Source organism: Lepisma saccharinum, chromosome 3, assembly GCF_977018435.1.
Source record: "Lepisma saccharinum chromosome 3, izLepSacc3.1, whole genome shotgun sequence".
NCBI classification, from domain to species: Eukaryota; Metazoa; Arthropoda; class Insecta; order Zygentoma; family Lepismatidae; genus Lepisma; species Lepisma saccharinum.
Genome location: NC_139231.1, coordinates 75,762,304 through 75,789,678, shown reverse-complemented (window position 1 = coordinate 75,789,678; position 27,375 = coordinate 75,762,304). Strand labels below are relative to the sequence as shown.

Sequence of the window (27,375 nt, the reverse complement as noted above, 5' to 3'; positions counted from 1 at the left end):
AACAAACTACTGAACAGCAGTAAAATATTAATCATGTGATGGGTGATGGCATTCTTGATCTCAAGTAGCTCCTGAGGGCTGGGTCATGCCAAATATTTTGGAGTTTGCACTGGGATCAAACCTAGGGGCTCTTGCAACAATGACGAGAGTACCAAATCATTTACATATTCTGGAACACTTATCATTTTATATAAACCCTAATTTAAATTTAGAAGCATTCTTCCTCCCCTCCCCATACTTAAGTGCATGAACTTGCTTTACTAAATGAGGTGTTAGCAGAAGAAAATGTACAACACAACAAACACAATCAAAATTTCCCATGCAAAACTAATAAGCTTAATTTAATTTTATGCATTTTCAAGCATTGCTGAATGGTTTTTACTGGGGCACATGACTACCATACCTACAAAAAAAAAAGTGATAGGAGATCAGTGGAATACAGCTGCAAATATCCCTATTAGTAATTTAAGCACAAAGCTCATTGAAGAAAACTTTGTCATTTATCATTCTATAACTCTTTCCCTGGCATTGGCATGACACTATGAATCATGTACATGTTCTGAGTGCTCAAATTTGATTGTAAATCATCACTGTATATCTATCATCAGTAGACCTCGAATTTTTAGGTTCTAAAAAGTGTGCCATTAGGTTCCTAAAAACTTAAAATAGGTTCTAAAAATCCTAAAATATTAAGTTAGGCCCAAAAAATCCTGAAGTAGAAACTTAAAATAGATCAAAATTCCTGAAAAATACTGATTAGGTATAGTCACCTATATCCTGAAATACGCACTATCTTGCATAATGTTATGTGTGTTGCCTAACCCTACAGCAATGGCAGAACTTACCATTGGAAATTTGCTATTATAATCCACTATTTGCAGTATAGTTAGGCAACAATGTTTTTCATGTCATCCACAGTCAAACTCCACAATTTTGTCTGTGAGGATCATCTTGTATGCTGAAAATTATCTTTCAACAAAAACATAGTCAGTGGTGAAAACTTCAATGCTGAAATGTTAGTTTGCCAAAAAGCACCGAAGTGACGCGAAAGTAAGCAAGACCACACAAATCAGACCACTTTGGATTGTACAGGTTGTGACATTTTTCCAACAGTGGCACCAGACATTTTGCTTTGTTTAGAGCTTTGAATAATCACCAAGGACTTGGAGGAAGGGAAATCGACAGAGACTACGTTTCAAACACGTTCGTCATTGAATTTTTTTGACAAAACAAAGCAAATGCCTCTGTGTGATATAAAAATTCTGTAAAACCTTTAAAAATATATAAAAACCTAAAAAAGGGCTTCACTTAGGCATAGAAACCTAAAATAGGTTCTCACAAGCGAAATAGGTTTTTTAGGCACTATAAAAATTCATCAGGTTGTTGCATTTTTTAATCAAACGTTGACATAACTTATCATTTCTTACATACCTGTAAAGAAAAAAATACGTGAAAAACCTAAAATCCGAGGTCTAATCATCAGATGTCCCTCCTCCTTTATCTTACTTGCCTTTACCTTAGGACTAGTGTAAATAATAAATAATGGTTAATAAAAACATAATCTGCCAGGACAGTAATGGTATAAAATGCCCTTGCTGCCAGGGAAAGAGTTAATCTGTATGTATGGCACCATTTTCACTCCACCCTTAGTTTCCACCATTTAGATTTGCTAAGTTAGAGATAGAATATAATAGTGCTTCACTGTGACTAACGGAATACAATGAAACAGTTAACAATTAATGATTGACAGGTACTCATGCAAACAGTAAGTAAATTTGTTATATGCTACAAAGAACTATTTTTACATACCTTGAGAGCCATGAGCAGTACATTTATAGTTTCCTTAACTTTGGGATGGAATGTTCCGTGGCTGAATTCTTCATAGAGGTAGATTCCCAGGCTGGAGAGTGCAATGCACCTTGCCAAACCAGCTGGCTCACGTTTACCCGACTTCAAAAGGACACTAATTATATGGTCCTGCAAGAGGAAATGTTTCTTAGCTAATTGTTCTTACCAGCAAAATACAAGGTATCCAACTTGCTAGTAGCTTCATAAATTCCAGATAACTTGGCATGCAGTGGATTTGGATTTTTGTTATTTGACATAATTTTTATGCTCCATTTTGTTAATTACGACAATGAGGATGAATGGCGATTAGATGAAACTGATGAAGGAACACTCGCAAAGAACACCCATGCTCAGACTGGGAATTTTGGTGACAAGATCGAAAATCAAACAGCTAACACATTTGGCCACCAAATTGGCCACTTAAAAAGAGGTGGAGAGCACATACCCTGGTCTGTGCAAAGCAGCAGGACATAACAACCGGTGCTGAAAGAGCTACCTTATTTTTCCTTTTTGCATCCTCAACATTCCACTTTATGTTCACAAAAGAGCATGTGTCACTGCCTTAAGTGTGAACACTGTCCTCCAGTTGTGGGACAGTCCTTGTAACTTTTGATGTGTAGCATGTTGCACCATCCAGATACGAGTTTTTCGTCATCCAACTGCTGCATGTAAGCACTGAAAATTCACAGGATGCTGCTAGTGTGCAGAAGATTTCTTCCAGCAATGTTGGTTTGATTTGCTTTATTTTACTTCGCTTTTTTGCCACTTTTGGCTAATTTGCGAAGATGAGGATGAGTGATGATATGATGAAATTGATGAATGGACACTCACAAACATCAATGTCTAGGCCAGGATTCGAACCTGGGACCCCTGGTGCAGTAGCACGATGTGCTAACCACTCCACCACAGGGGCCGGCATTACCAACAATACAACAGCATGGATGCAATAATGGCAGACCAAGTTGATGCACCACTTGCCATGCCCTTTAGGGCATAATGTACAACTTGTAAGCAATTTTGCTGTACCAACTAGTGGGACACACTGTAAAAAAAATTTCTTCATGATAATTGATACAAATGATAAACAAAATCACACAATATCAAATATTCTACAGCTGAACCAATATGAAATCTTAATGAATATTGATAAAGTACCAATGAATCTGTCCCACCACTACAATATGTATTGATAGAAATCAAGCAAAATTGAAGGTTATATTTTTCATATAATTATAACAAACATTTGTCAAGAGAATGCATGACTAGTGGAAATACATTTCCAATACAAAATTCAAAAATATAGTACATGATTAATATAACAATATGTTTGCCATTTGAACCATATTTATTTATAAATTTGATGACAATGTGAAAACATTCATTACTTTGAACAATGTCTGCAAAGTTCAGAAAATTTTTATTAATGGCAGGTCAAATGTGCTAACCACGTCAGTATATACAAGGCTCATTCAATATATAACCAGAAATATGTTGTAACAAATATTTATTACAAGCACCACAAGAACTACAGTACTATGTTTCAACATAGTCCCCCCCCCCCCCCCAGTTCAAAGTACCTATGCCAGCACTTGATAAGGGCACTGATTCCACAGGAAAAAAAATCTTTTGGACGTGTACGTAACCACTCATGCACCGCTGACTGAACTTCGTCGTCATTCTGGAACCTCGATCCACTTAGTGTATCTTTCAGTGGGCCAAAGGTATGGAAATCGGAAAGTGTGAGATCAGGTAAATATGGAGGGTAAGCACTCAAACTTTAGGTCCTCGATGGTAGACTATGTGACATTGGCAGTGTGTGGTCTCGCATTGTCATGGAGCAAAAGCTCACTAGTGGACACCAGAGCACATTGTCGTCTCTGCAGAATGGCTGGTTTCAGTTTTCTGCGCAAAAGGTTGGAGTAGGTGGTACTGTTTACTTTATGACCTCTCATCATGTAATGTTCAAGAATTGGCCCCTTGTGGTCCCAAAACAAAGTTAACATGAACTTTCCAGCACTCCATTGAGCACGCACCTTTTTCGGTATGGGAAACGAAGGATGTTACCATTCCATTGCTGTCCTCTTACATTCTGGTTCATAGAAATAAACCGAACTTTCATCTCCAGTGACAATACGATGAAGAAATGCCTCACCGTCAGCTTCCTGAACCTCAGTATGTCATGATTGATATGGTGGGGTGATCCTACACTTATTTCCATCTGGGAAGCAATTTCACTGACCGTAATATGCTGGTTCTCCCGTATCAAGTTCTCCACTTGAGCAATGTTGCTTTCCGTGACTGCAGTGACAAGAGCGGCCTGGACATGGAGAATCTTCAACACTGGTTATGCCCTGTTTGAACTTCTCAGCCCACTCGTACACTTGTGATTGACTCATACAGTTGTCACAGAACTTAACTGTCATGCGGCGATGAATTTCTATCGGTTTCACGCCTTCACTCAACAAAAATCTGACTACACTTCGCTGCTCCAACTTGGAGCACTCCTGTAAGGGTGCCGCCATCTTGTGTAACTGTTTCCCAGCGCCCCATGGATGAGGCAGGCATGCCAGCCCCAACTATGAATAGCTTACAGATGCCTTCACAAAATAACGAACATATAACAATCACGGTTGCATTTTAGATTTTTTATACTACTTTTCCGGTTATCTATTGAATGAACCTTGTACATTACACATGCAAAATTATTCCTTGTGATAAGTGACTGCAGACACAGACAATTAAGGAGTCCTGGGTTCAATTCCCAGGGAAAGTGAAACATTGCATAGTAATTCCGATCTTGCTTTTAACTGTAAGTTCAGTTAAAACTAGCCTATCTGAGTACAAACAAACTTAGCAAACTTCAAGTGCAAAAAATACAGACAAATAAGAAATCGTGAATGCTATAAGAATTGGAATATCTTAATACAAAAAAAGTAATAGTTATGGATAAAATTGCATTAAAACATAGCAGCATCATAACACATCACAAAATCCTAGTGTTTTGTCCCCCTGTTGAGACTTGTAAAACTTCAACTCGAACCACTCTTTGAACTGAAGCAATTCCTCCCTCCTTCTGAGAATATACCTTCCATCATCTTACTAAAGATCAGATTTAGAAGTTTTAGCAAGGAAAGCAATAATTGTACTATTAGAATGGTAAATGTATGTATTATCCTTGTACTGTAACTACAAGTAATCTCCTTGTCAATAAGACTACAATGTAGTTCATTTGTGGGTTCAGGAGCTTGAACAATGATGCTCAACAGTGTTTGCTTCGATGCACACAAAGTACTTGATGGATCAAAAACTTACCTTGGCATCAGAACACGACATCAGCGTGTATTCTGCAGCATTTGGCTGCAGCACAGGCATGTCAATCAGGGAGTTTGGAAGACAGAGTAGGGCACCCAACATTGACATTGCCTCAGTCCTTGGTGTCTGAAATGCAGAGCTTTGTTTCAGATTATTAGTAACAAATAACCCATATGTATGTCCCAAAGAATTATTTTATTTGCATTATAGTGCATCTTGCCATGCAAGACATGTAGAGTAGAGATGCATTGTCCATCATTTAAATAATCAGATATTCAGTATTCACTGATAATAGGTTTGGTGGCCCAATAGCAAATTAACCAGAGGCATTAACAGAAACATGCTTGTAATAAAAAATAATTAAAGCTAGAAACACATTGAACTGCCAGAAATTTAGCCAGTAAATAAATGGTATTCACAAAGAAACAACATCAACTGCAGTGTATGAAAACTGTTACTAAAATTAGATGATGTTTCTTTGTGAAAACCATTTCTTTACTGGCTAACTTTCTTTATCTGCATGAGGTTTCAAAAGATCTGAGAGTACAATGCAATCTAGCATCAGTTACAAAATATAAATTAGCAACAATGTTAGAACACTTTCAGTACTTTCATATGCTTCAATTTTACTAAACCATTGCATTTCAGTTTATCTGCATAATAAGAATATTTATATAGATACAGTGAAACCCAGATTTTACATTTTTCCACATAATACATTCAATCTTAATGGTCCCAACAAAACAAAATGTTACAAAATTTTCCCCGATTTTACGTTTTCCTGCATTCTAAGTTTCTTTAGCCTGGTGCCTGAAAAACATAAAATCAAAGTTCCACTATATTACTAGGGAGCGGATTTTTGCATATTTGCATGTTTTTTTCTTTAAGGAAAATTCATATACTCTCAACGGATTTATCCATTTCACTTGATGTGGATTACTCTGGCAAAGTTTTATAGTTTATATAAATGCATATTTGGGAGTAATTTTCATGTAATTGCTAGTTTCATGTTTGTCTGCTTCATTTTCCCCAGGGCATTTAAAAATAGCCTACTTCGTCTGGTCATGGGCACTAGTTGGGTCAAGAACATTCCAAAACTCATCTCATACCATTGCAGGTGGTCTGGTTGCGAAGATAGAGAAACGACGACCTTTCAGAGATGCAACTCACATTTCCAAATTCCAGCGACAGCACTGGGGTCGCATTATTTGAGGATTATCTGTTAATGTGACATTTTGATAAATCTGTGAGTGTGTCTGTGTGTACTGTAGAAGTGACAATAAATGCCGAATGAAAGAAGAAGTAACAGCTCCAAACATGTAATGCATTTCAGGCCTTTAGAGTAGTTTTTGGCAGCTTAAATGGAAAATTGCCAAAATGCAAATTTACCATGCTCAAACAGAGCTTAAATTTTTGGCAACAGAAAACATTTGTTGCCTGCGTAGGCCTGGACACTGATTTTTATAAAGTTAAGTTAATTTTTTTCAGACAATGCTGCTGTATAACCTAGAGAAGGTCTGTTATTTAATACAAAATAAAATGGTAGAAACCAAGGGAATGATGGTCAGATGAAGATATGCAATATGAGAGCATTTTATTCTTAAATTAGACATAATAAAAATACAATAACTTTTTGCAATTATTTATGTCTGTCGATGGATGGCAGCTAAATATTCAAACAACATACTAGTTTGGATTGAACATAATTTTTAGGTGATTTTCTCCACGAAAGTAGTAGTGATTTGAAGTGCTAATTTTACTATTAAAGTAATTGGAAGGAGAAAGATGGCAGTCCTATAGAAACTAAAATAGCGTCTGTGGGATTTGTGTACTAATTGATATATTTAATGCAGTTTTTAATAGTGTATAGTACAGTCCCTGGTTTTGATAAGGAAAATGGTCACAATATATCTCGTATATAATCTGCAACACAATTTATGTTTTAAAAAATTATGCTTTTATTATTCTTTGCTCTATTGTTGTGCATTATTTTCCATTAAATCTCGCTCCATAAATAGCGTTTGTTCGACTCCCATGTTACGGTAAATGCGAACCATGGATTCAAAGTCAGATGGTTTGCTGCCAGAGTTCAATACCTGCCTATAATACATTTATCTCTGTGCAAACTCTATCACCACCAGAACCACACGTTAAATGAAGCAATCCAGCATTGATGGTTAAGGTGATGGATTCACATTCAGAGTGTTGAATCTCCGCATTAGGCCATCCAGACCATTGTTGTATGTCTGTAGTTGTACCATGTGCAATTTATGATTGTGTTTTTAATTTGAATAAAAATTCAGTTAATCTGAATCTTAAATGAAGTATTAAAAATATGGTGAAATTTTGTTGATAGTTTTGAACAGACAAAGATTAGATTTTTTTCTTTCTTTGTCCATCCAATCTCTTTTCGATATTGCTCAAAAGAAAATAGTACCAGGAGAAATTGAGAAAACTGAATTGGAGGAAGAGTTAGCAATAGCTTCCAGAAACCCAGGTTTGCAGTTCCTGCAGGAGGAAGCTGTCCAGGATTTGTGCCTGGGTATTTCAAAACTGAAATTTATTTATTTGAAAATTCTGAATACAGAAAAATTCATTTTACATCAGGATATCAACACAAGAAATGAAACTAACAAATACTGTCCAGTGGCATCTTGTGAAATGGAAAGAACATTTTCAAAATACAAAGACTTATTTTCTGACAATCGCAATAGTCTGCTACCTGAAAACACTGATAAATAACGTGTAGTATATTGAAATGCTAATGTAAAAGAATAAGATATTGATTAATGCAACGAAAAGAGCATAGTGATTCCAACAAGATACGTATATTATTATAATTGCAATATTGCAGTTTTTAGAGCAAGCCTCCAAACAAAGGAATGCATGTAATATAATAATCTTGTTACATGAAACTAAAAACATTTGTACATTAGTATGTTTTGGTGATAAACACAATTTATCACACTTTCATTTCTATACTTGCGTTCAGTAATTTACTGATACATTTACTTCCCATGTAAGGCGTAAAGAACCTTAAAATGGGTTGTTTTGAAAATTTTTAGTGCATATTTTGCCATTCTTTACTGCATACTTTGGCTTTTTTTAGTGCATAGAAATCCGCCCCCTATATATTACTATTAGATAAAAAATATTATTGAAAAGGCCGTTAAAATACTTTACTTCTTTTGTGGGACTGAAGTGAAGTAAACACCTGCATACATTTGCTTTAATAATGGTTAGTCCTTCATCTGTAATACTGTATTTACTTATGTATTATGCACAGTCAATATTAAAACCACACGTTTTCACTTTGTCACTGTGTATAACATACATATCAACAGGCGCAAATACAAATTACCAAGTTGGATTTCTTTAGTAATAATATATTTTTTAAAAAAACACTATAAAAGGGAAATGGCCATTTTCCATGATCTTCCACTTTGCAACTGAACGTTTTGCAACACCGAGAAATGTGGCACCATGTTGTTCTGGCAAAATTTAAGCATACGCCTCCCATGTTGGGCAAGAACTAATAGAAAGTAACTTCCTGAGTGCTGCAAATCCATAACATAATTTTGATCTCGCTATTTCTACTACAGAATAAACAAGGTGGTTGCAGAAGTGAAAGCTTTGGGATGCTAAAGAAAGTGAAAGGAGAGGAGGAAGGTCGCCAGGGTTGTTGACTCACTGTATACATAAGATGACATTCTCCTCTTGGTTCAAATAATCACAGGTGACTCGCTGAATAGGTATGATGTCATGTGTTATTGATTGACATAAATTACAACCTACAACTAAAAAGCCATTTCTTCAACTTGAATTGTACTCCGCATTATATACGAGATATAATTGTTTGTTGCTTTTCCCCATCAAAACCAGGGTGCATATTATACATGCATAAATGCGGTAGCACCTTTATAAATACGTATTTGTCAAATGTTCAAAATTAAAGAAATCTAGAGGCAGTTGGGAATGTTATTTGAATGATGACTGTGGTTACATGGACAATTTTCAAAGGTTTAGGTTTGGAATTGAATTTTGGATAATTGTTTTTTGCATCCATATATACAAAGGCTGTAGCAGAGAAGGTGAGACAGATTTTTTCCTGGCTTGGCAACACTGCCCATGGTTTCGGCACTAGTCGCGTCGTGTAGGATGACTCATTCTGTTTCCGTAGCAACTTGTCACATGTTGCAAAACCACGTTAGTGAGCAGCTGTGTTGATTTACGTTCAGCACATAGCAAAAAAGAGGTCGCATTTGAAGAACTCCTTCATATTGCACCACGATAACGCATGCCTGCATACCACGCGGGCTTTTCAGGATTACGAAGAGAAAAATAGAAATTTTCCCACATACAGCATACAGCCCGGACCTTGCACCCTGCGACTTTTGGCTATTTCCACTTTTAAAGTCTGCTTTACGTGGTCGTCATTTCATGACGAACAAAGAAGTGATCACTGCAGCGCAAGTTTTCTTCAGTTCGCTACCTGACAACGAATTTTTAAAGACATTCACAAAGTGGCAGGAGCGTATGGACGCTTGCTTAGCTGTCAATGGTGCCTATTTTGAAAAAGATGTACGTCTACTCAATATGGCTGATTGAATAAAAATTTTGTGGTTTGTAATTTTTTTGTTTCATTTTAATGATTCTTGGAGGGGTCCATGTACATGCTTGTCTTTTAACTGCTACGCAGTCACGACTTTTTGACCTATTACGCTCATTTTGGTCTCAATCGGCAGCTAATGAACCAAATTTTCACCCTAGTACATTTACTTGCCAATGGAGGTTGCTGTTTTCCTATACAGGAATTAGTCTCACCTTCTCTGCGACAGCCTTTGTATTTGGTTTCAAAACTAATGTCATATTATTTTAAATTCAGATACTAGTCATTTAGATCTCTATTTCTGAAACTCAATATTTAGAAGTCCATCTTCAGATTAGCAATGTTCTCTTATGAGCTTAGTAGCAATTCTCTTATTATACAGTTATATGTAATAATTCCGTGCATTTTGCAAAGCAAATTACTTCATTCATCTATCGATTTTGGTGATTTACTGACTGCTGTCTAACATTCAACAGATTTTATAACAGTTCCAGTATAACAAGGTATATGACAATGTGACAAGAGAATATCAATATATATATATTATACAAGTGACATAGTGAACCAGCCTGAAAACAAGAAAAAATACTCTGGGCAAAAATGGTCATTTGTCTTGTTAAACTTGGACTGTTGAATGGTGACAATAAGTTACTAAAATTGATAAGTTTTCTTTCTTTTAGACATGGAATTATCATATAACTGAAAAGGCAACAATGTTTTCTTTTTTTTAATCCAAAGATGATGAAAAGGAAGCAAAATAGTTAATTAAAAAATGTTATTTTTAATTCAGAAGAATGTGTTGTACATTAATGAAGATATCACATATGTAACTCCACTTACCCCTTGAAACTGTAGTGATGAAACCACAGTGTTGGCAGCATGAATGAAATCAAACAGTAACAGAGAGAAACCAGGGAGCATCAACGAAAAGAAACGAGGACCACAGAATTTAACCAAAGTATTGATCACAGCCTGCAAATAGAAGGATCACAAGAATTAATTGTTGTAATGCGCTAGAACAACTCAACTGCATGAAAAAGGATTTAAATAAAAACTGTGGTAATAATTTATAATGCATTTATTTATGTATGTAGGCTCTTTTATGCTAGTTCACAACTACCAGTATCTGCTGTGCAGTGGTTAGCATGTCACTTTGCCAAACCAAGAGTAAATTCCCTATTAAAGCATTTTCTGTGTACACAAATTGTACAAATGTACAATCAATTATACACTGCCACTTTAACCACTGATGGCACGGTAACAATTGCTGGCACGTTAACCACTGCTTGACGTCATATCCTAAAACTGTGTGATGTATGGTCTCTGCTGGAGGATGATGTGCATTTATTTGACTTTGTTCACAGTGAGGGAACCTGTTAGGTGGAGGACTCCATTGGCAGTGATGATATGGTCTGTGCTGCTAAGGTGTTGTGCAAGGTCAAACACTCTTGGCACTGCTCAGTGTTCACCTATTCCTCCTTGCACATTTCAATGGTTCTGACGATACAGTTGAGCCATCATTGGCATGCAGCATTGTTAACACTATGAGATGCAAGTCACAGTAGATAGTATATCTTCAAGTTTGGGAGTGGCACTTCTTATGCAAATGTATAATAATTGCATGAAACTTGCAAAATCTATTACGAAGAGCCTTCAGTGATGGTGGCAGAGAATCGCTGAATCAATAGGCAAATTAATTATGTTTTTTGCAAGTTACACAGAATTATTATATATCTGTGTAAGAAGTGATTTTCGACAGTGTTATAATTTGATCGTGCTTTTCCAATCTGAGATGATGTTCACACTGAGAGATGCGAGTTCAGGTAGGCAGAATCTTTTGATAATTTGGTAGTGTCCCTCCAATCATATCAATGTTGGCTCAAATATATCAGCAGGACCATCTGAATTGATTGAGTGATTTGTTTTATTTTACTTTGCTTCTCTGCATGAATCCAGATGCCAGAGCCTCACTGCAAAATTCAGTCCAGGAAGGAAAGGAGGCTTACATTTGGGTGTCCATAGAAAGGGTCAGGGCCATCTGAACTGTGCAAGGCAGAGTCATGCCAAGAAGGTAAGACCAAAGTCTGGCCTTGCACAGCACCATGCCATGCCACCCCATTGCAAACAACCAGGTTCCCTCACTGGGAATGTAATAAAAATAAATCTATGTCATCCCTCAACAGAAACCTATATTAAACTTGAACACCAGACAAGCACATCCCACCTGGTACCCTGCATCCAAAAAATCCCAGACAGCAAGAGAAAACACAGACCTGCCACAAAATAACCCCCCCCCCCCCCCTTCCCCAAACCTCAAGCCCAGTAGGCGCAAACCACAATGCAATGAGCAACATAGCATCTCAACTCCTTGGGAGATTTCACACCATGGTGACAAGCGACACACATCAACTGGGTAGGCTTAGTGTCCGATCATGTTAAGTGGTCAACTGTCTTGCCATAGAATATCCCAGGTTCAAGACATAAAATAACAAAACTACAAACGACATCTCCCGGAAACAAATTAATCAAAAGCAACAATTCACACCACAGTGGCAATAGAAGCTGCACAAGCCTGCATTCAATTGGTAAAATCCTCAAGTGATATATTTGGTGTGAAATCTCCCTTTCAAGTTTTCCTGACCAGTGGCAACACTGCATTCAGTGATAATGAGCTACCAAGCCAGCTTCTGGCTTCAACACATTTAAATCTGTAGGTATGGTTTTGTCTGTTTCATATTCACTGGCTACCTGTGTATGTGTGAGTATTGTTGCAAAGAGATGGATTAGATAGGTTACTCGGTTGATGGAGCATTGGAACCTCATGCCACGGACCAAAGTTTGATTTTTGGTTAACCCATAATGTCCACCAACTAATGATACATATTCTCATATGCTATTTCTAATAGCTATTTTAGTTTAAAACTAACTTAAAACTAAACTTCACCGAACAACCACCATTGAGGACCAAGGCCTGCCATGCAGCTTTTCTCTATGTGATATGTGATCAGTACGTCAACACCTTTGTCACTATTATCAGGCATTCTAGACCAGACTGCTACTTTTCCTATCAAATAGCTCCCAATTATCCTCACAATTCTGAGTCAACACTAAAATTTAGAGACTCTCACTGGAGATCAAACCCAGGACCAACTCGCACCAAAGGCAAGATTTGCAGCATTGCCTTCTAACAGTGCTGAGGCTTATCTCAATTTCCCATTTCTGATAAGCTGTCATTGAAGCCAACAAAACAGTGAGGTTTATCTTCTATGTTACATGCTGTATTTTGTTACAAACATTAAGGGTTTTAAGTGTAGGAATATGAACCCAATCTACACTACATCATCTAATAAATACTTTCAATTATGCCTTACCTGATCTGTGCCCACTAAACCAACATGAAGAATACGATAAAACTGAACAATATGATCACGAGGAGGGGGGATATCCTGAGGAGTGACAGTGATACTGCAAAGTAACCTATAGGCAGACAACTTTCCCCTATGGTAAGTATCAGGTAGAGTTATTGCCTGAAACAAACAAAGAAATATTAGTAACAAGAAATACAACAGCTACATCACAGTAATGCATCAAAGCTAAGTAATGAAAGCATAAAACTGCATAATAACGTATTGACTGAAAAAACTCTAAATAAAAATTAAAAATGTGTGTGGGAGGAAAAAACGTTTTTGCTAATTTTATATAAGGGTATGAAAATAAGTTTCCACAGAACCCTTATTGTTGAAGGCAATGTCCAGATGGGGGAAAACATACCATCAGCAGTTACACACTTGCCTGCCTCCAATAAGATGTTTGGACTGTAAGGTGTATGCACAGAAGCAGATGGAAGTAGGCAACTAGTACATAGAAAATGCTCACATTACTTAAGTAGGAGTCAATCTGCATCTGAACTTACTATAGCTCTTTTCAGTTCTTACGTCGTGCGCTCTAGAAGCTGGCAGGGGAAGTGGGGAGCGGGGAACATGCCGCTGACCAACCAGAGAACAGACCACCTAGCGGTGGAGCCGGAGTTACGCAGTTGAGGGAGGAAGCTGCAGCGCTAACTTCGTTTGCACGTTGCTGTGTTGCCAATTCACCGCGTTGCTGATGGTCTTTTGCCCCAGTGTTGATTCCTGTTTGTTATGAGCGGAATGTAGGAACAACATACGTGGGAGTAATTGTTGTCGCGTCGTGTATTGCCTAACTGCATTGTTTCTTCGATAAACGTGTATGTGGCATGTGATGTGACGTTTATTTGTACTCTCGGTGTTCCATTGTGACGCGAACTGTGCAGCATATTGTTAGGGAAGGCAAAGACAGTCTTGAGGCGTCGGGGTCCACGTCATTTGAATCACCGCGCAAACGAATCAAAAGGAACAGTATCACAAAGGCAATCGACGGTTGCGATAAAGATATAACAAGAAGAATTATCCTCGGGTATTATGTAAAGGGTGAATATCCAACACTGAACAAGTTTTCGTTGATTTGCATACACAAATAAGCTTTCAGTGGGGAGTTTCGTCGTTGTGAAGGGTACTGAAGTATATGGGGTTCAAGTACAAAAAGAGCAACGACGGTAGACGATTTCTGATGGAGAGAGCCGATATAGTTACAGCCAGAGTAACGTTTTTGCGAAAAATGCATCTTCTAAAAAAATAAGGAACCTTTGCCCTATATAGGTATTTCATTGAGATGAAACGTACATACATCAGAATTACGCCCCAACGAAAATCTGGCAAAGTAAAGAGGGTACAGGGGGTTTAAAAGTGCCCGTGGGTAAAGGTGGGCGCGTTATTGTTTGTCACGTAGGTTCCAGTCACATTGGTTTTCTACAGGAATGTAAATTAGTTTTCAGTGTTTTTTTGCAGTTTTTAGATACGCTTGACGAAAGGAACATCAAAGACGCAGTGATTGTAATGGACAACGCTAGCTACCATTCGGTACAGTTGGAAATAATTCCTACAACGTATACACTTGATATCATACACTTATCGGTATTCTACTGACCACAAGATGGGGATAATACGCATTCTCAGGCGATACGCGAACAATGGGACGTCTGCATTTCATGGTTCTTTCGATTTCAACTCCCCTTTCCCGCTACTCTGGCAACGCTGCAGTCTCTCTCTCTAACCGGCCTGTCTCGTTGCACTGGATAGGTCGTTTCCCCGCTCTCCACTTCCCCTGCCAGCTTCTAGAGCGCACGCCGTAACAACTGAAAAGAGCTATAGGTAGAATGGTGAACGTTGAGAAGTACTGTGAACACACTGGCATGGTTAAAAGCCACCATTTGCCAAAAGAGGCCAGGGTTTCTCAATTCTGGTTCCTGATAACAATGCAAGATCCTATATGGTAATGACAACAGCAGGTAGTGACATGACTGTATTTAGAGGGGTTTCAGGGGTTCAACCCCCCCCAAAAAAAACAACTTCTGACATGTTGGATTAATGGAAGTTAAGAAACCAAAATCTGTAACTCATTTTAATTTATTTTTTTTTCGAAGAATCACAAAATACAAGGAGACAATGTTGAAACGATCAAGCTAGAATTTTCATACATTTGGAATTCTGAAACTTGAGTGAAACAGGATTTATTCTCGGAATCCCAGCTTACCCGCGACCCTCCTATTTTCACTTCTGCTGTCCTCTTTCCAGTGTTGTTCCTGCATCACAAGGAATAGAAACTGAAAATTCCCTTATGATTGTCCCAAAATTACCTTCCCAACATTTAAATTCCCTGTCGGATAAAGTCAAAAATCCCCCTTGATAAGGAGTTCAAACCTAGGATCTCCAGTTTCACAGTGCATTACGTTCGTGATTGAGGTTACAATCCATGCAGCAAGCTAAGTTTTTAAAGAAAATAACTGGTTCCACACTTTTCAAAATTCCAAAAATTAAGTTTTAAGGTCAAACAGCAAAAACTTTTTGACAAAATTTCCATCTAACTTTTAAGCTTTTTCTTGAAGGTATCTAAAATTTAATAACAAAGTATAAAAATTGTGCATTTCAGTACACACTGTATGAAAAAAAAAACTTGTGCTGGATATTTACTCATTTGCTGGATTGGGTAAGCCCCCTCAAGGATATAATAATAATAATTATTATTATTATTATTATTATTATGGAATAAAATTGTTTTATTATTATGAAATTTTAATTATTATTGTATAATTATTGTTATTATTACTATTATTCAAATTTCTGGCGACGCCCATGGGAACAATTATGAATGAACCCCCCCCAAAGAAAAATATTTTCCTGCCTACGGACATGGGTAGTGAACTTCAGCTTTGAATGCATGGACCCCTATACTGTCCTGACCTGGCACCAAATAACATCTCCTCAGTTTTGAAAAAGGCATTGGCTGATTAACAGCAATAATGATAAAATAGTACATAATGTTGATGTCAAATATACTGTTCACAAATTCATTCATATACTCATTCATATACTGAACATGTCTTATGACGTGGCGATCTTCAGCTTGGTGCAGCAAAAAAACAACTGTCTCAATGTCAGTGGTCCATAATGTCATGTGTCACCAGAATGGACATTTCTTCCTCTACTAGAACCATGAAACTTGCTTCCAAACTATCCCTCATATGTATGGGAGCAACATGAAGCCATTATATTTCACAAGTTTATTCCACCAAATTGAACATCAATGCTCACCTTGAAACACCATGGAGCAAAAATTGTAATTGGTGGAATGAGATCAGGAGGTGGTGGAGTTGTTTGATTGTCCCCAGACACTCCTTGATTTAACCGTATCTGAAACAAGCAAAATATTAGGGATGGGCAAACAAAAATTTTGCTGAAACTGATAAAATTATGTACGTATATTTAATTATAATATTCCTTGAGAACATGGAAGTTTAATAACCTCCTTGATTAGTGTATGTAACCAGGTGTCTGCCATGCATTTTTGCAAAAGAAACTGCATATTTAGACATTTACTTTGCAAAATAAGGACATCATAAAATAAATAACAAAATGGAAGAATTTTGTACTAAATTTCAGGCTATTTACAGTGATAATATATTTACAGATATATGAGCTTGGTAAAAACAACAATAACTTCACATGAAGACATGTTTTTTGATAAACAGTTTTTCTAGTTCCTTTAATTAATTATCTAAATGTACTGGCTGATATATGTGTATGGGTTTATCTGTACAATAACCCAATACACCTATATCAGGCAATACCAGTAAGAATTTCATCCCTAGAAAATATAAAATACAAGCAAGCAATGTCATGCAATTATTCCTACAACATTTGAATATACAACATAAACACGCATAATTTTAGTGACTGAAAAAATTCAAATTTCTGTTAAAAAAACTGGCTATATTTTTTTGGGTTCAAATTGGTACGTATATAAAACTACATTTCAGTGTCATTAAAAGTACAAAATATCACTAAACTCTCAAATTTGATTTCAAGATTTTGCACTTACACAAAATAAAATTGTCTATCATATTAGACATCCTAGTTCATCATGTAGCATGCCAATCATCAAAACTATTATGCTAAAGTGTTTTTAAGATTTACTTATGAAGTTCATAGGCAAATGATTTTTACAACAAGCAAAATTGGTTTTGATGGTATTAAAGTAAACAAGCAAAATAAATTAAAATGACTAAGAGATCGTACCTTTAGCAATGTATCACAGAGTTCCACCAAGTACTCAAAGACCTGAGCATGAAGATTTGGATCCACCAGCTGGTTAACATCTCCCAGAGCACCAAGCATTCTCCTCCACAAAACAACAGCCACGTCTGGAAGCCACCCTCTCACAGAACCACCTGCCATCACAGACCTTCTTTCTAGAGAGGAACCATCTGATAAATCTGAAACACAGCGTGAATGAATGCATGAAATTATTGTGGTTAACTTTAGCTTATACTACACACCCAGTCATAATAAAACTCAGTGAATATAGTTTATAAATTTATCTGTAAGCATTAATATCTATGGTAGTTAAATATCCAGTCAAAGTATCCTGTACTGCTTCGGATGATCTTTCATCTATTTCCTCTAATCATAATTATTCTTCATCACCACAATTAAACAAAAGAAGTACAAAAACACTTCTAAATAATAAAATTAAAAAAACAACATTTCGGTACAAAAACAGAGTCAATTTCAGGTTCAAAAGCGGTAAATAAAATAAAATTTTGCTGTTATAGCGGTGAAAAAGCATTATATAAAATTACATTTTGGTTTCAAAAATGTGAATATAATCCAAAATTTGATTTAAAAACTGCACTTACTACACAAAATAAACATATTCCTTCTAATAGCACATTTATGTCACTACCAGAATACTATTAAGTCCATTCCTGTATAAAGGGGTTCATTTTTGCATCTCACACATTTACAGCAGAAATAATTAATTTTCTGTGAATTGCATAACTCACAGAATAATTCTGGCTTCAGAAAGTGTTGCATCGGTAAATAAACTATAAATTTCGTGTTTAAGAGTCTATTTCGAATTTTGCAGTTCATTTCGCATCATTTAGTCACAAAATAGGGTACGAAAATGCACTTCACACCTTTAAGAAACATGAAAAATTAACATTACAATGTGTTATTTCACATTTCGTGTTCTAGTAAAAATTAAAATATGCATGCCTCTAGCTATTTGAAATCCTAAAATCCACTCTCCTGACTTGACTTGAATGATTTTGAATATCATTATAATCATTTTGAACAGCTTCGCTTTCCATATCTGGTCTTGAACTGTGAAATGGATGAAATGAAGAAATCACAGTCTCTTACACTTTAAAGAAATATATGGTAACATGCTTTATTTGAAAGAAATTAAAGACTGAAAACATAAATACGTGAAAGAGGTTCATTCTTACCTAAACTGGTACCATCTCCGCTTATCACATCTATCTGCATAGGAGAGTCCTTGATGGAATTGCTCTCTACTCCACTTGATGGGGCTGGGGAAGGCGTTCTAGTTGGACCTTCAGATTCTGAAAGCTGGGTAGGGGTACCACCTGCGAAAAAAAAAAGAAGAAATTATATTCAATGTCTAATATATTATAATTTTATAAACAAAAATCCTTTAATTTTAAAGCAGAGAATATTTTACATGGAGAATCCACTGTGGTTAGACAATTTATTGCAAGGAAAACATGTAAAACTTTTCTAAAGGTAATTTCACACTGAAGTAACAAGCAATATGCAACAGGTTGCCTGTCATCTCAATGGCACGTCACTGAAAATAAACTTTAATAAATAAATGCAACATTTTAAAATAGAATGGCATGGCACACTGCAAGTGTTCCTTGTCGCTTGCACTGGGTCACTTTTCCTAGAGTGTATCATTTTGCCTTAGTCTGTTGTGCATCCACAGTGAATATTTTTTTCAGGCAGGAGGGAATGATATGCTGTGAAGTGTTACTTGTTGCTAGTCACTTTGGTGTGCAATCTCTATCTTAGACATCACAAAACGCAATAATAATAGAATACATTCGTGTGGAAATAAGTGAGCCTTCAATGTTCTAGAAGAAACACGCACAATACAAAATTTTCTATATTTCAGAAATCACTGGTTAGTGAGAAACACTCAAATGTTGAGTGCTGGTACAAGTACACGACATTCACAGATTGTACCAAATTATAAATAAAAGAATCCAACAGCATTTGGTTGATGATAAGAGAACCCACACCACTACTGTATGGACTGAACACATAGGATAGAACAAACACAATCAAAAAGCAATATGCCAAGCAAGTTAAAGTTTGGCAGAGTTTGTTTTAAGTCCACTTTATGATCAGATAGGTTAATCGAGACTGGACACATGGTAAAAGTGGGATCAGAATAACTGTGCAATGTGTCGCATTGAGGACCAAGTTTGCAGCTACCACTGTACAACCGAGGAGGTCCTCAAGAATAAGAAACAGTTTATACTCACCTCTAGCACCTCGAATAGAATCCATCGACCTAGACCTTCTCTGAAGTTTTGAAGATGTAGATCTATAAATGCTGGACTCGGGGCATGCAATTAAACGAGCCACCTCTTGCTCAACTGATGGTGGTAAAACTGTGAACAATAAAGTAAAAAGAAAAAGTTAATATTAGAATGATGGATAATTATTGCACGTTGATGCATAATCAATCAAAATTTCTATCTATTTTTGTATTTATAGGTAACTATGTTCACAATATTTTGGTATTATGCTATGGTATCACATGGATGAAAACATACAATGAAGTATGTACATAAAATCTACCAATATCTGTAACTGACATTCTACCAATCAGATGTACATTTGCAAATGCTTCATGAAACAAATGAATGGTTCACTCACCTCCTTAATTTAGTATGTAACCAGGCAACAGCAATAGGTTTTGACTTTCGAAGAGAAACTGCATACTTAAGACATTTATTTAACAATATGAGCAGATACTGATACAAACCAGCAAATCTCCGAAACTTCAGTATCTTAAAGTACAAGTTGGAATTTAATCAGCAATACCAGGAACAGAGTTTACAAAAATACCATGTAACACTTTCACAAGAGTGTAAATATCCTGCAATAACATTGTGGGAACACATGGATTTTGTGATTAAATGATTATCTCATGTACAATTATGAATATTTAAAAGCAAAAACTATTGTAAATTGCTATGATATAGTACATAGTTATAATGGAAAATGTATATGTTAAAATTTATAAATATTCTGAACTAAATACGGAGAAACTAGTACTCACTTTTATCCGCGAAGCTGTTTTTTCTTCTTTTTCGATTAATTTCAGTGGCCACTGCCACCATCCTCGTTGGAACTTGCTGCGCAGTTGCTTGGCGTGCGTCTTTTGTTCGTAGTTCTCTGGCTGCCGTTAGGTGCGCTGTGCATCTTGGTGCGTCGTCTGCTATTTCCGGGCGATAACTGCTGCAGTAGTGGAATCCAAGTATGGTGCGCTTGCCCGCTATCGATGTTTAGTTCGTGCGGGAAGTGCATTATGGCGTGCGTTTCCTTGATTTTGGTGTCTATGAGCGTGTGGGCAGTGTGTTTGACTCGAACCTTTTGAATTTTATGGCTATTGTATTTGATATGTCTAGCAAGACCAGTAGTGGGTTGGGCTTTTTTCGCATCTGCTAGGTGCTGTTGGATTCTTTCATTGACAGATCTGATGGACCTGCCGATGTAATGAGCCTTGCATTCACACTCTGCATCATATACACCTGGGTTGTCAAGGGGGGAGAGGAAGTACCGTTTGTGCTTGTTCAGTTTGTCAGTTATTTTGGAGTTGGGTTTGTGCGCTACTTTGATGCCAAATGGGAGAAGGGCTTTGGCTATGCGGTTGGAAGTGGTGGGATGGTAGGGGAAGGCAAACCATTTATATTGGTCACTGGGGGTTGGTTGTGGCTGGGTTGCTTGTGGATGGGTTGATTGTGGTAGGTTAGGGTGTCTGACCTGTATTTCCGCCTTACTGCACCAAGTGGAGAGTTGTGATTCAGTGTAGCCATGTTTCAGGGCTATTTCTGTGATGGTGGCTATCTCCTCTCGTAGATCCTCTTCTTTGCCACAGTAGGAGAAGGCTCTTCGATAAAAGTTTAGCCACACATTGGCTTTTTGCTTAGGGGGATGGCTAGAGAGAGCATGTATGCACTGGTTGCCTGCATCCGGTTTTCTGTAGACGGTGGTTGTGAATTTGTTAACTGCACGGCTGATGGTGATGTCCAGGAAGTTGATTTTACCAAGTTTTTCATGCGAAAAAAGCCCAACCCACTACTGGTCTTGCTAGACATATCAAATACAATAGCCATAAAATTCAAAAGGTTCGAGTCAAACACACTGCCCACACGCTCATAGACACCAAAATCAAGGAAACGCATGCCATAATGCACTTCCCGCACGAACTAAACATCGATAGCGGGCAAGCGCACCATACTTGGATTCCACTACTGCAGCAGTTATCGCCCGGAAATAGCAGACGACGCACCAAGACGCACAGCGCACCTAACGGCAGCCAGAGAACTACGAACAAAAGACGCACGCCAAGCAACAGCGCAGCAAGTTCCAACGAGGATGGTGGCAGTGGCCACTGAAATTAATCGAAAAAGAAGAAAAAACAGCTTCGCGGATAAAAGTGAGTACTAGTTTCTCCGTATTTATATACTACCGCGTCTCTCTTTCCCCAATCATGAATATTCTGAACTACTTTGAATTGTGGCCGCGGTGGCTCAGACGGTAACGCATCTGACTACCATGCTCAAGGTCCCAGGTTCGATCCCCGGCCGGTTCAAATCCGGGAACTTTTCTAACGTTGGAAGCAGCTCCGGCACCCACCCAGCGTCGAATAACATGGGTACCTGGGGGAAACCCTGGGGGGTAAAGGCAGTCAGGGGTGTGATGCTGATCACATCACCCCCACTCACAACCGGATCAAGAAAGTGTGGGGCGTTACCCCCTATATGGCTTCATGGCATGGTGCTAAGCACAGGGGAGCACTTTACTTTACTTTACTTTTTACTTTGAATTGTTACAATTTTCAGGTACTGATATTGAATGCAATTGTTAAGAGTATCAGCGGTCCTACTGACATTGATTCAATGTGATATCAGCTGAGCCTTACATTATTTTGCACAGGATATGTATCGAAATAAATATGCCCATTTTAGCCAATGCTAATGGTGTACTGATGAATCTATTCTAACACTATAACATAGTTAAACTACACTCATCATCATCATTATCCTTCGCCGATTTCTGCCTATGGCTGGGTTAAACTACACTACAATATAAAATTATTTTGTGATCAAAATAATTTTATATACACTGCCTCCATGAATCAATGTCAACACCAGAGCTTATTGCAATAGTTGGACAAATATAAATTTCTGAATTATTTAAAATACAGCTACACCAATACCACAACAGGTGCTTTCCTTAAGATCCAAATATTTTTAGAAATATGCTAAATACTGATTTTGAATAAATTTTGCACCAAAATTATGGCAAAAGTAGAGTTTATAAAAAATTACATTATTTTAATATTCTCAATATCTACAAGCGAAACTAATAAACAATTCAAAGCAAATTCTGCTAGTGATACAGTGTATTTGCAACATAATACATACTATAGCTAATGGAAACAATTTTAAATGCATTGTTCAAAGTGATATCAGCTTAGTTTGACTAACAAAAAATAATCAATTAAGCATATTTTATGTTTAAATTCACACTAACCTAAACACTAAATGGATGAGCAATGGGGAAAAGTTCCATTATTAAATATGCAAGAGCCTAAGACAAGAAATGAATTTAAATCATTAAAATTTGAAATCATTAGAGCTTCATATAATTTATACATAAATATTGCATGTAATGAAGAGGGAAGTGAAGATAGCTATCCTACCTGGAATGACAACAGTGTTGCTTGGTGGCTGTGAATGGGGTTCCCTTAGCTTTCCTCTACATTTGATAGATAAATTACTTTCACTAACGCTACGAGGTATTGATGATCTGGCGTGAGAAAAACGTGGGCTCCCCAGTCTCACAAAATTTTCACCAGAACTCTGCCGCTTTCTAGGACTTCCCTGGCGAAATGAACCGTTCGGATCTGCAAACAGACAACCAGTAAAATTAGCAACAAAACATATATTTTAACTCTAAAGCCAAGATAGTTTTCAAGATGAAGTTGGTAAAACTTCGAAGTCAAAAATGGAATGAGACATAAAGATGTTTTTTCTACAGTAATACTATTTGGTACATAAATATCAACAATACAAGTTTTTAGCTGTCCTCACAGTATCCAAAAACTCTAATGTAATATTTTTCTGCTTCCTAAAGTATATATTTCTATGTCACAGAATCTTGAAAATGCGCATAAGGACAATTTGTTTAATTACAAGAGACTTTCAAATTCAATTTTTTTTTCTTTAGTGAAAATGGTATTACCTATTCTACTAAACTGCAACTGTTGTGTGTTAAAGAAAAAAAATAGGTACCCTTACAAATAACAAAACGGTAGAATTTTGCACTAAATTATTGGTTATTTGTACATGTATCAGGTCATTTAAATTATGGGTAATTTTACCTATATCGGCCAGTACTGACCTAGTTACAATTAATCTATCCCATTCCTAAATTATATGCCTTTTGTGGCAGACAAGCCAGACTATGGTAAAAATTAAAATGTAACACACAATCACTGTTGTTTTTCTGGATGTGTGGTAATTGGCAAGAATTTCTAGCTAGGTATTTTTTGATAAGTCCCTAGGAATAATAATTTACTCCTGAACATAAACAGAATGCACCTTACACCTCTACATAACCAGTTGCAATTCACCTTGTGTGCTGTAGCTTGATCCTCCGACACTTCCAGTTTCATCTGCTTGCATTGAACCCGACTGGGACTTTTCCTGTTGGACATCACTGGTCTGTCGGCTGACGGAAATACTCGGTCTCTGGTCCAGAGGCCCCTGCTTTCCACGCCTCTTCTTTGCCTTCTGCTCTGTCAGTCTGTCAAGTGGCAGGTCGGTCAGATCGAGATTGTACACATGCCTTGCAAGAACTCTTGTCAAAGTTTCCAGAGTTTTCTGCAGGAAAGAAAACCAATTCATGTTTGAGGACACAAAAAATGGTTACCAATACTTAGAGGCACATATTTTTGGTAAATAAAAAAGCAAAATTTTGGTATAAAAACAGAGTCAATTTCGGGTTCAAAAGTGGTAAATAAAATGAAATTTCGCTGTTATAGCGGTATATAAAATTACATTTTGGTTTTAAAAAATGTGAATATAATCCCGAATTTGATTTAAAAACTGCACTATTACACAAAATAAACATATCCCTTCTAATAGCACTTTAAATCATTACCAGAATATTAAGTTTATTCCTGTATAAAGGGGTCCATTTTTGCTTCTCAAATATTTACAGCAGAATTAATCAATTTTCCATGAATAGCATAACTTCAGACAGTGTCGCGTCGGTATATAACAGTTGGGCTGAAAAGTTCGTAGGCTGACTCATAGATGGCGTTACTAGAATTAAATCCATGTGATTTTTACTTAGTACTAACCTTCAAAAGATACGTGTATAAATTTCACAGCTGCCGGATAATTAGTACGTGAGATATAGCATTGTGAGTGAAGCAGCTTTTGTTATTGTGAAAAAATGGATAAAAAAAGAATTTCGTGTGTTAATAAAGCATTGCTTTTTGGCGAAAAAAATTACTGTTGAAGCCAAGGCTTGGCTTGATAAACATTATGCGGACTCTGCACCAGGAAAATCAACCGTTGAGAAGTGGTTTGCTAAATTTAAACGAGGCGAAATGAGCATCGAAGACGATGCACGCAGTGGACGCCCCAAAGAGGCTGTTACCGACGAAAACATAAAAAAAGTCCACAAAATAATTTTAAATGATTGTAAAGTGAAGTTAATCGAGATAGCTGAGACTTTAAAAATATCAAAGGAACGTGTTGGACATATTGTGCAAGAATATTTGAACATGCGAAAGCTGTGTGCAAAATGGGTGCCGCGCGTGCTCACAATCGATCAAAAGCAACAACGTTTTGATGATTCGGAGCAATGTTTAGCGATATTCAACCGTAATAAACACGAATTGTTCCGTCGATATATTACAATGGATGAAACATGGCTCCATAACTACACTCCAGAGTCCAATCGACAGTCAGCCGAGTGGACTGCACGTGATGAACCGAATCCAAAGCGTGGAAAGACGCAACAGTCGGCTGGCAAGGTTATGGCATCAGTATTCTGGGATGCGCATGGTATTATATTCATCGATTACCTCAAAAAGGGCCAGACCATCAACAGCGATTATTACATAGCGTTGTTGGAGCGTTTAAAGGATGAAATCACGAAAAAACGGCCCCATTTGAAGAAGAAAAAAGTGCTGTTTCATCAAGACAATGCACCGTGTCACAAATCAATGAAAACGATGGCAAAATTATACGAATTAGACTACGAATTGCTTCCCCATCCACCATATTCTCCAGATCTGGCCCCCAGTGACTTTTTCCTGTTTGCAGACCTTAAAAGAATGCTCGCTGGAAAGAAATTTAGCACTGATGAAGAGGTAATCGCCGAAACTGAGGCCTATTTTGAGGCTAAAGAGAAATCGTACTATAAAAATGGCATCGAAAAATTGTATGACCGCTATAATCGTTGTATCGCCCTCGAAGGCAACTATATTGAAGAATAAAATCGAATTTTGTCAAAAAAATATTTTTTACTATGTTAGCCTACGAACTTTTCAGCCCAACTGTTAAACGGTAAATTTCGTGTTTAAGAGTTTATTTCGCATTTTGCAGTTCATTTCGCATCATTTCCTGACAAAACAGGGTAAGAAAATGCACCTCACACCTTTCAGAAACATAAAAAAATAATATTACAATGTGTTATTTCACATTTCGTGTTTTTGCCAAAAACGAAATATGCATGCCCCTACTAATACTATTCATCCTACAGACTGACCATTTTTTAAATGGCATTTTGTCTAAAGCAGTGTTGCTTGTTGTTTGCTAGTGTGTAAGTTGCTGCTTGCATCATTGCCACTTCACCTTGTTTTATGCATGTTTTAAATGTGCACAGTACATGGATAGAAGTATGCAGTGGCAGCAATTAGGTTCTAAAATTGCGGGGGCAAGGCACCAAAACTGGGGGGGGGGGGGGGAAGGACAGTTTACTTTCCCTTTATACATAAGGTTTAGCATAGTGTGGGGGCAAAAGTAGCAAAAAGTAGGGGTGGCCCCTAATTGCCGCCACTGGAAGTATGGCTTTACATGTTGACCCTGAAGCACCAATGCCCTATGTGCCTTAATTGTATATGTAATGCATAGAGGACAACTAATTTTCACAACAAAATAATTTCCTGCAGAAAGCTACCCTGACCAAGATTTTTCTAAGTCATTCAAGTGAATGTTGAGATGGTACCTTAAATGAACATGTGATAAAACTTACGGCCCACTCCCTGATTAACTCCTCCCATTGGGTTAGAGAGGACAGCACATGAAGAAACTGGTCCCACAGCTCAGCAGAAATAACCACATTTAGGTTGGCCTTAATCCAGGTGACAATCAATGTCTGCAAAAATCAATTTATAAGTCATTATCAAGAACAGGTGGTAAATTTCAGATGTTGCATCAGTACCTAAAACAACAATAAATGTCCACTAACTCACATCTTCTTAATGAATTGTTGCAATTGCAATGCATGTCCAAAGGACAAAGAACAAAGAAACAATGTCAATAGACAGTGAAGGAAACTGTTGGGTATCTCGGTCTCCTCTGCATTTATCTCCAATGCAGATCATTGGCTTTACCCTGTTTGCTCTTGGTGTTGGGATTTGCTAATGATAAGCATACTTCAAAAACCATTAGCAAATTTGTCACCATTTTAAATTTCTGATACCCATTACTTATACCTACGCCAGCTGTGGTAGCAAAGAAAGAGTTGAGCAGGTGTTTAGAATTTTGGTGTTGAAGAACAAAGTGTCTGATACCACATGCAGTAAATATATGTTCTTACCTTATTATGTCAAAATAATACCCAGCACACTGACAATCACACAAAGAGTAAATCTTCGATGTTGTGTGGACATCAACAATTGTGGAAATT

At 37.1% G+C, this 27,375-nt stretch overlaps 1 protein-coding gene across 8 annotated transcripts in view; it reads right to left on the bottom strand.

Moving 5' to 3' along the window:
• LOC145985162 (ral GTPase-activating protein subunit alpha-1) overlaps positions 1-27,375 on the bottom strand; it is a 201,986-nt gene that overhangs the window by 77,523 nt on the left and 97,088 nt on the right. For all 8 annotated transcript variants that reach the window (XM_083118842.1, XM_083118847.1, XM_083118845.1 and 5 more), the window contains 11 exons: positions 26,719-26,841; positions 24,083-24,332; positions 23,150-23,353; positions 19,698-19,826; positions 18,636-18,776; positions 17,422-17,618; positions 16,438-16,536; positions 13,141-13,296; positions 10,610-10,741; positions 5,161-5,286; positions 1,810-1,977 (listed from right to left, as the gene is read on the bottom strand). In XM_083118842.1, coding sequence (XP_082974968.1) covers positions 1,810-1,977; positions 5,161-5,286; positions 10,610-10,741; positions 13,141-13,296; positions 16,438-16,536; positions 17,422-17,618; positions 18,636-18,776; positions 19,698-19,826; positions 23,150-23,353; positions 24,083-24,332; positions 26,719-26,841 — 1,725 coding nt within the window. The remainder of the gene's footprint in view (positions 1-1,809; positions 1,978-5,160; positions 5,287-10,609; positions 10,742-13,140; positions 13,297-16,437; positions 16,537-17,421; positions 17,619-18,635; positions 18,777-19,697; positions 19,827-23,149; positions 23,354-24,082; positions 24,333-26,718; positions 26,842-27,375) is intronic.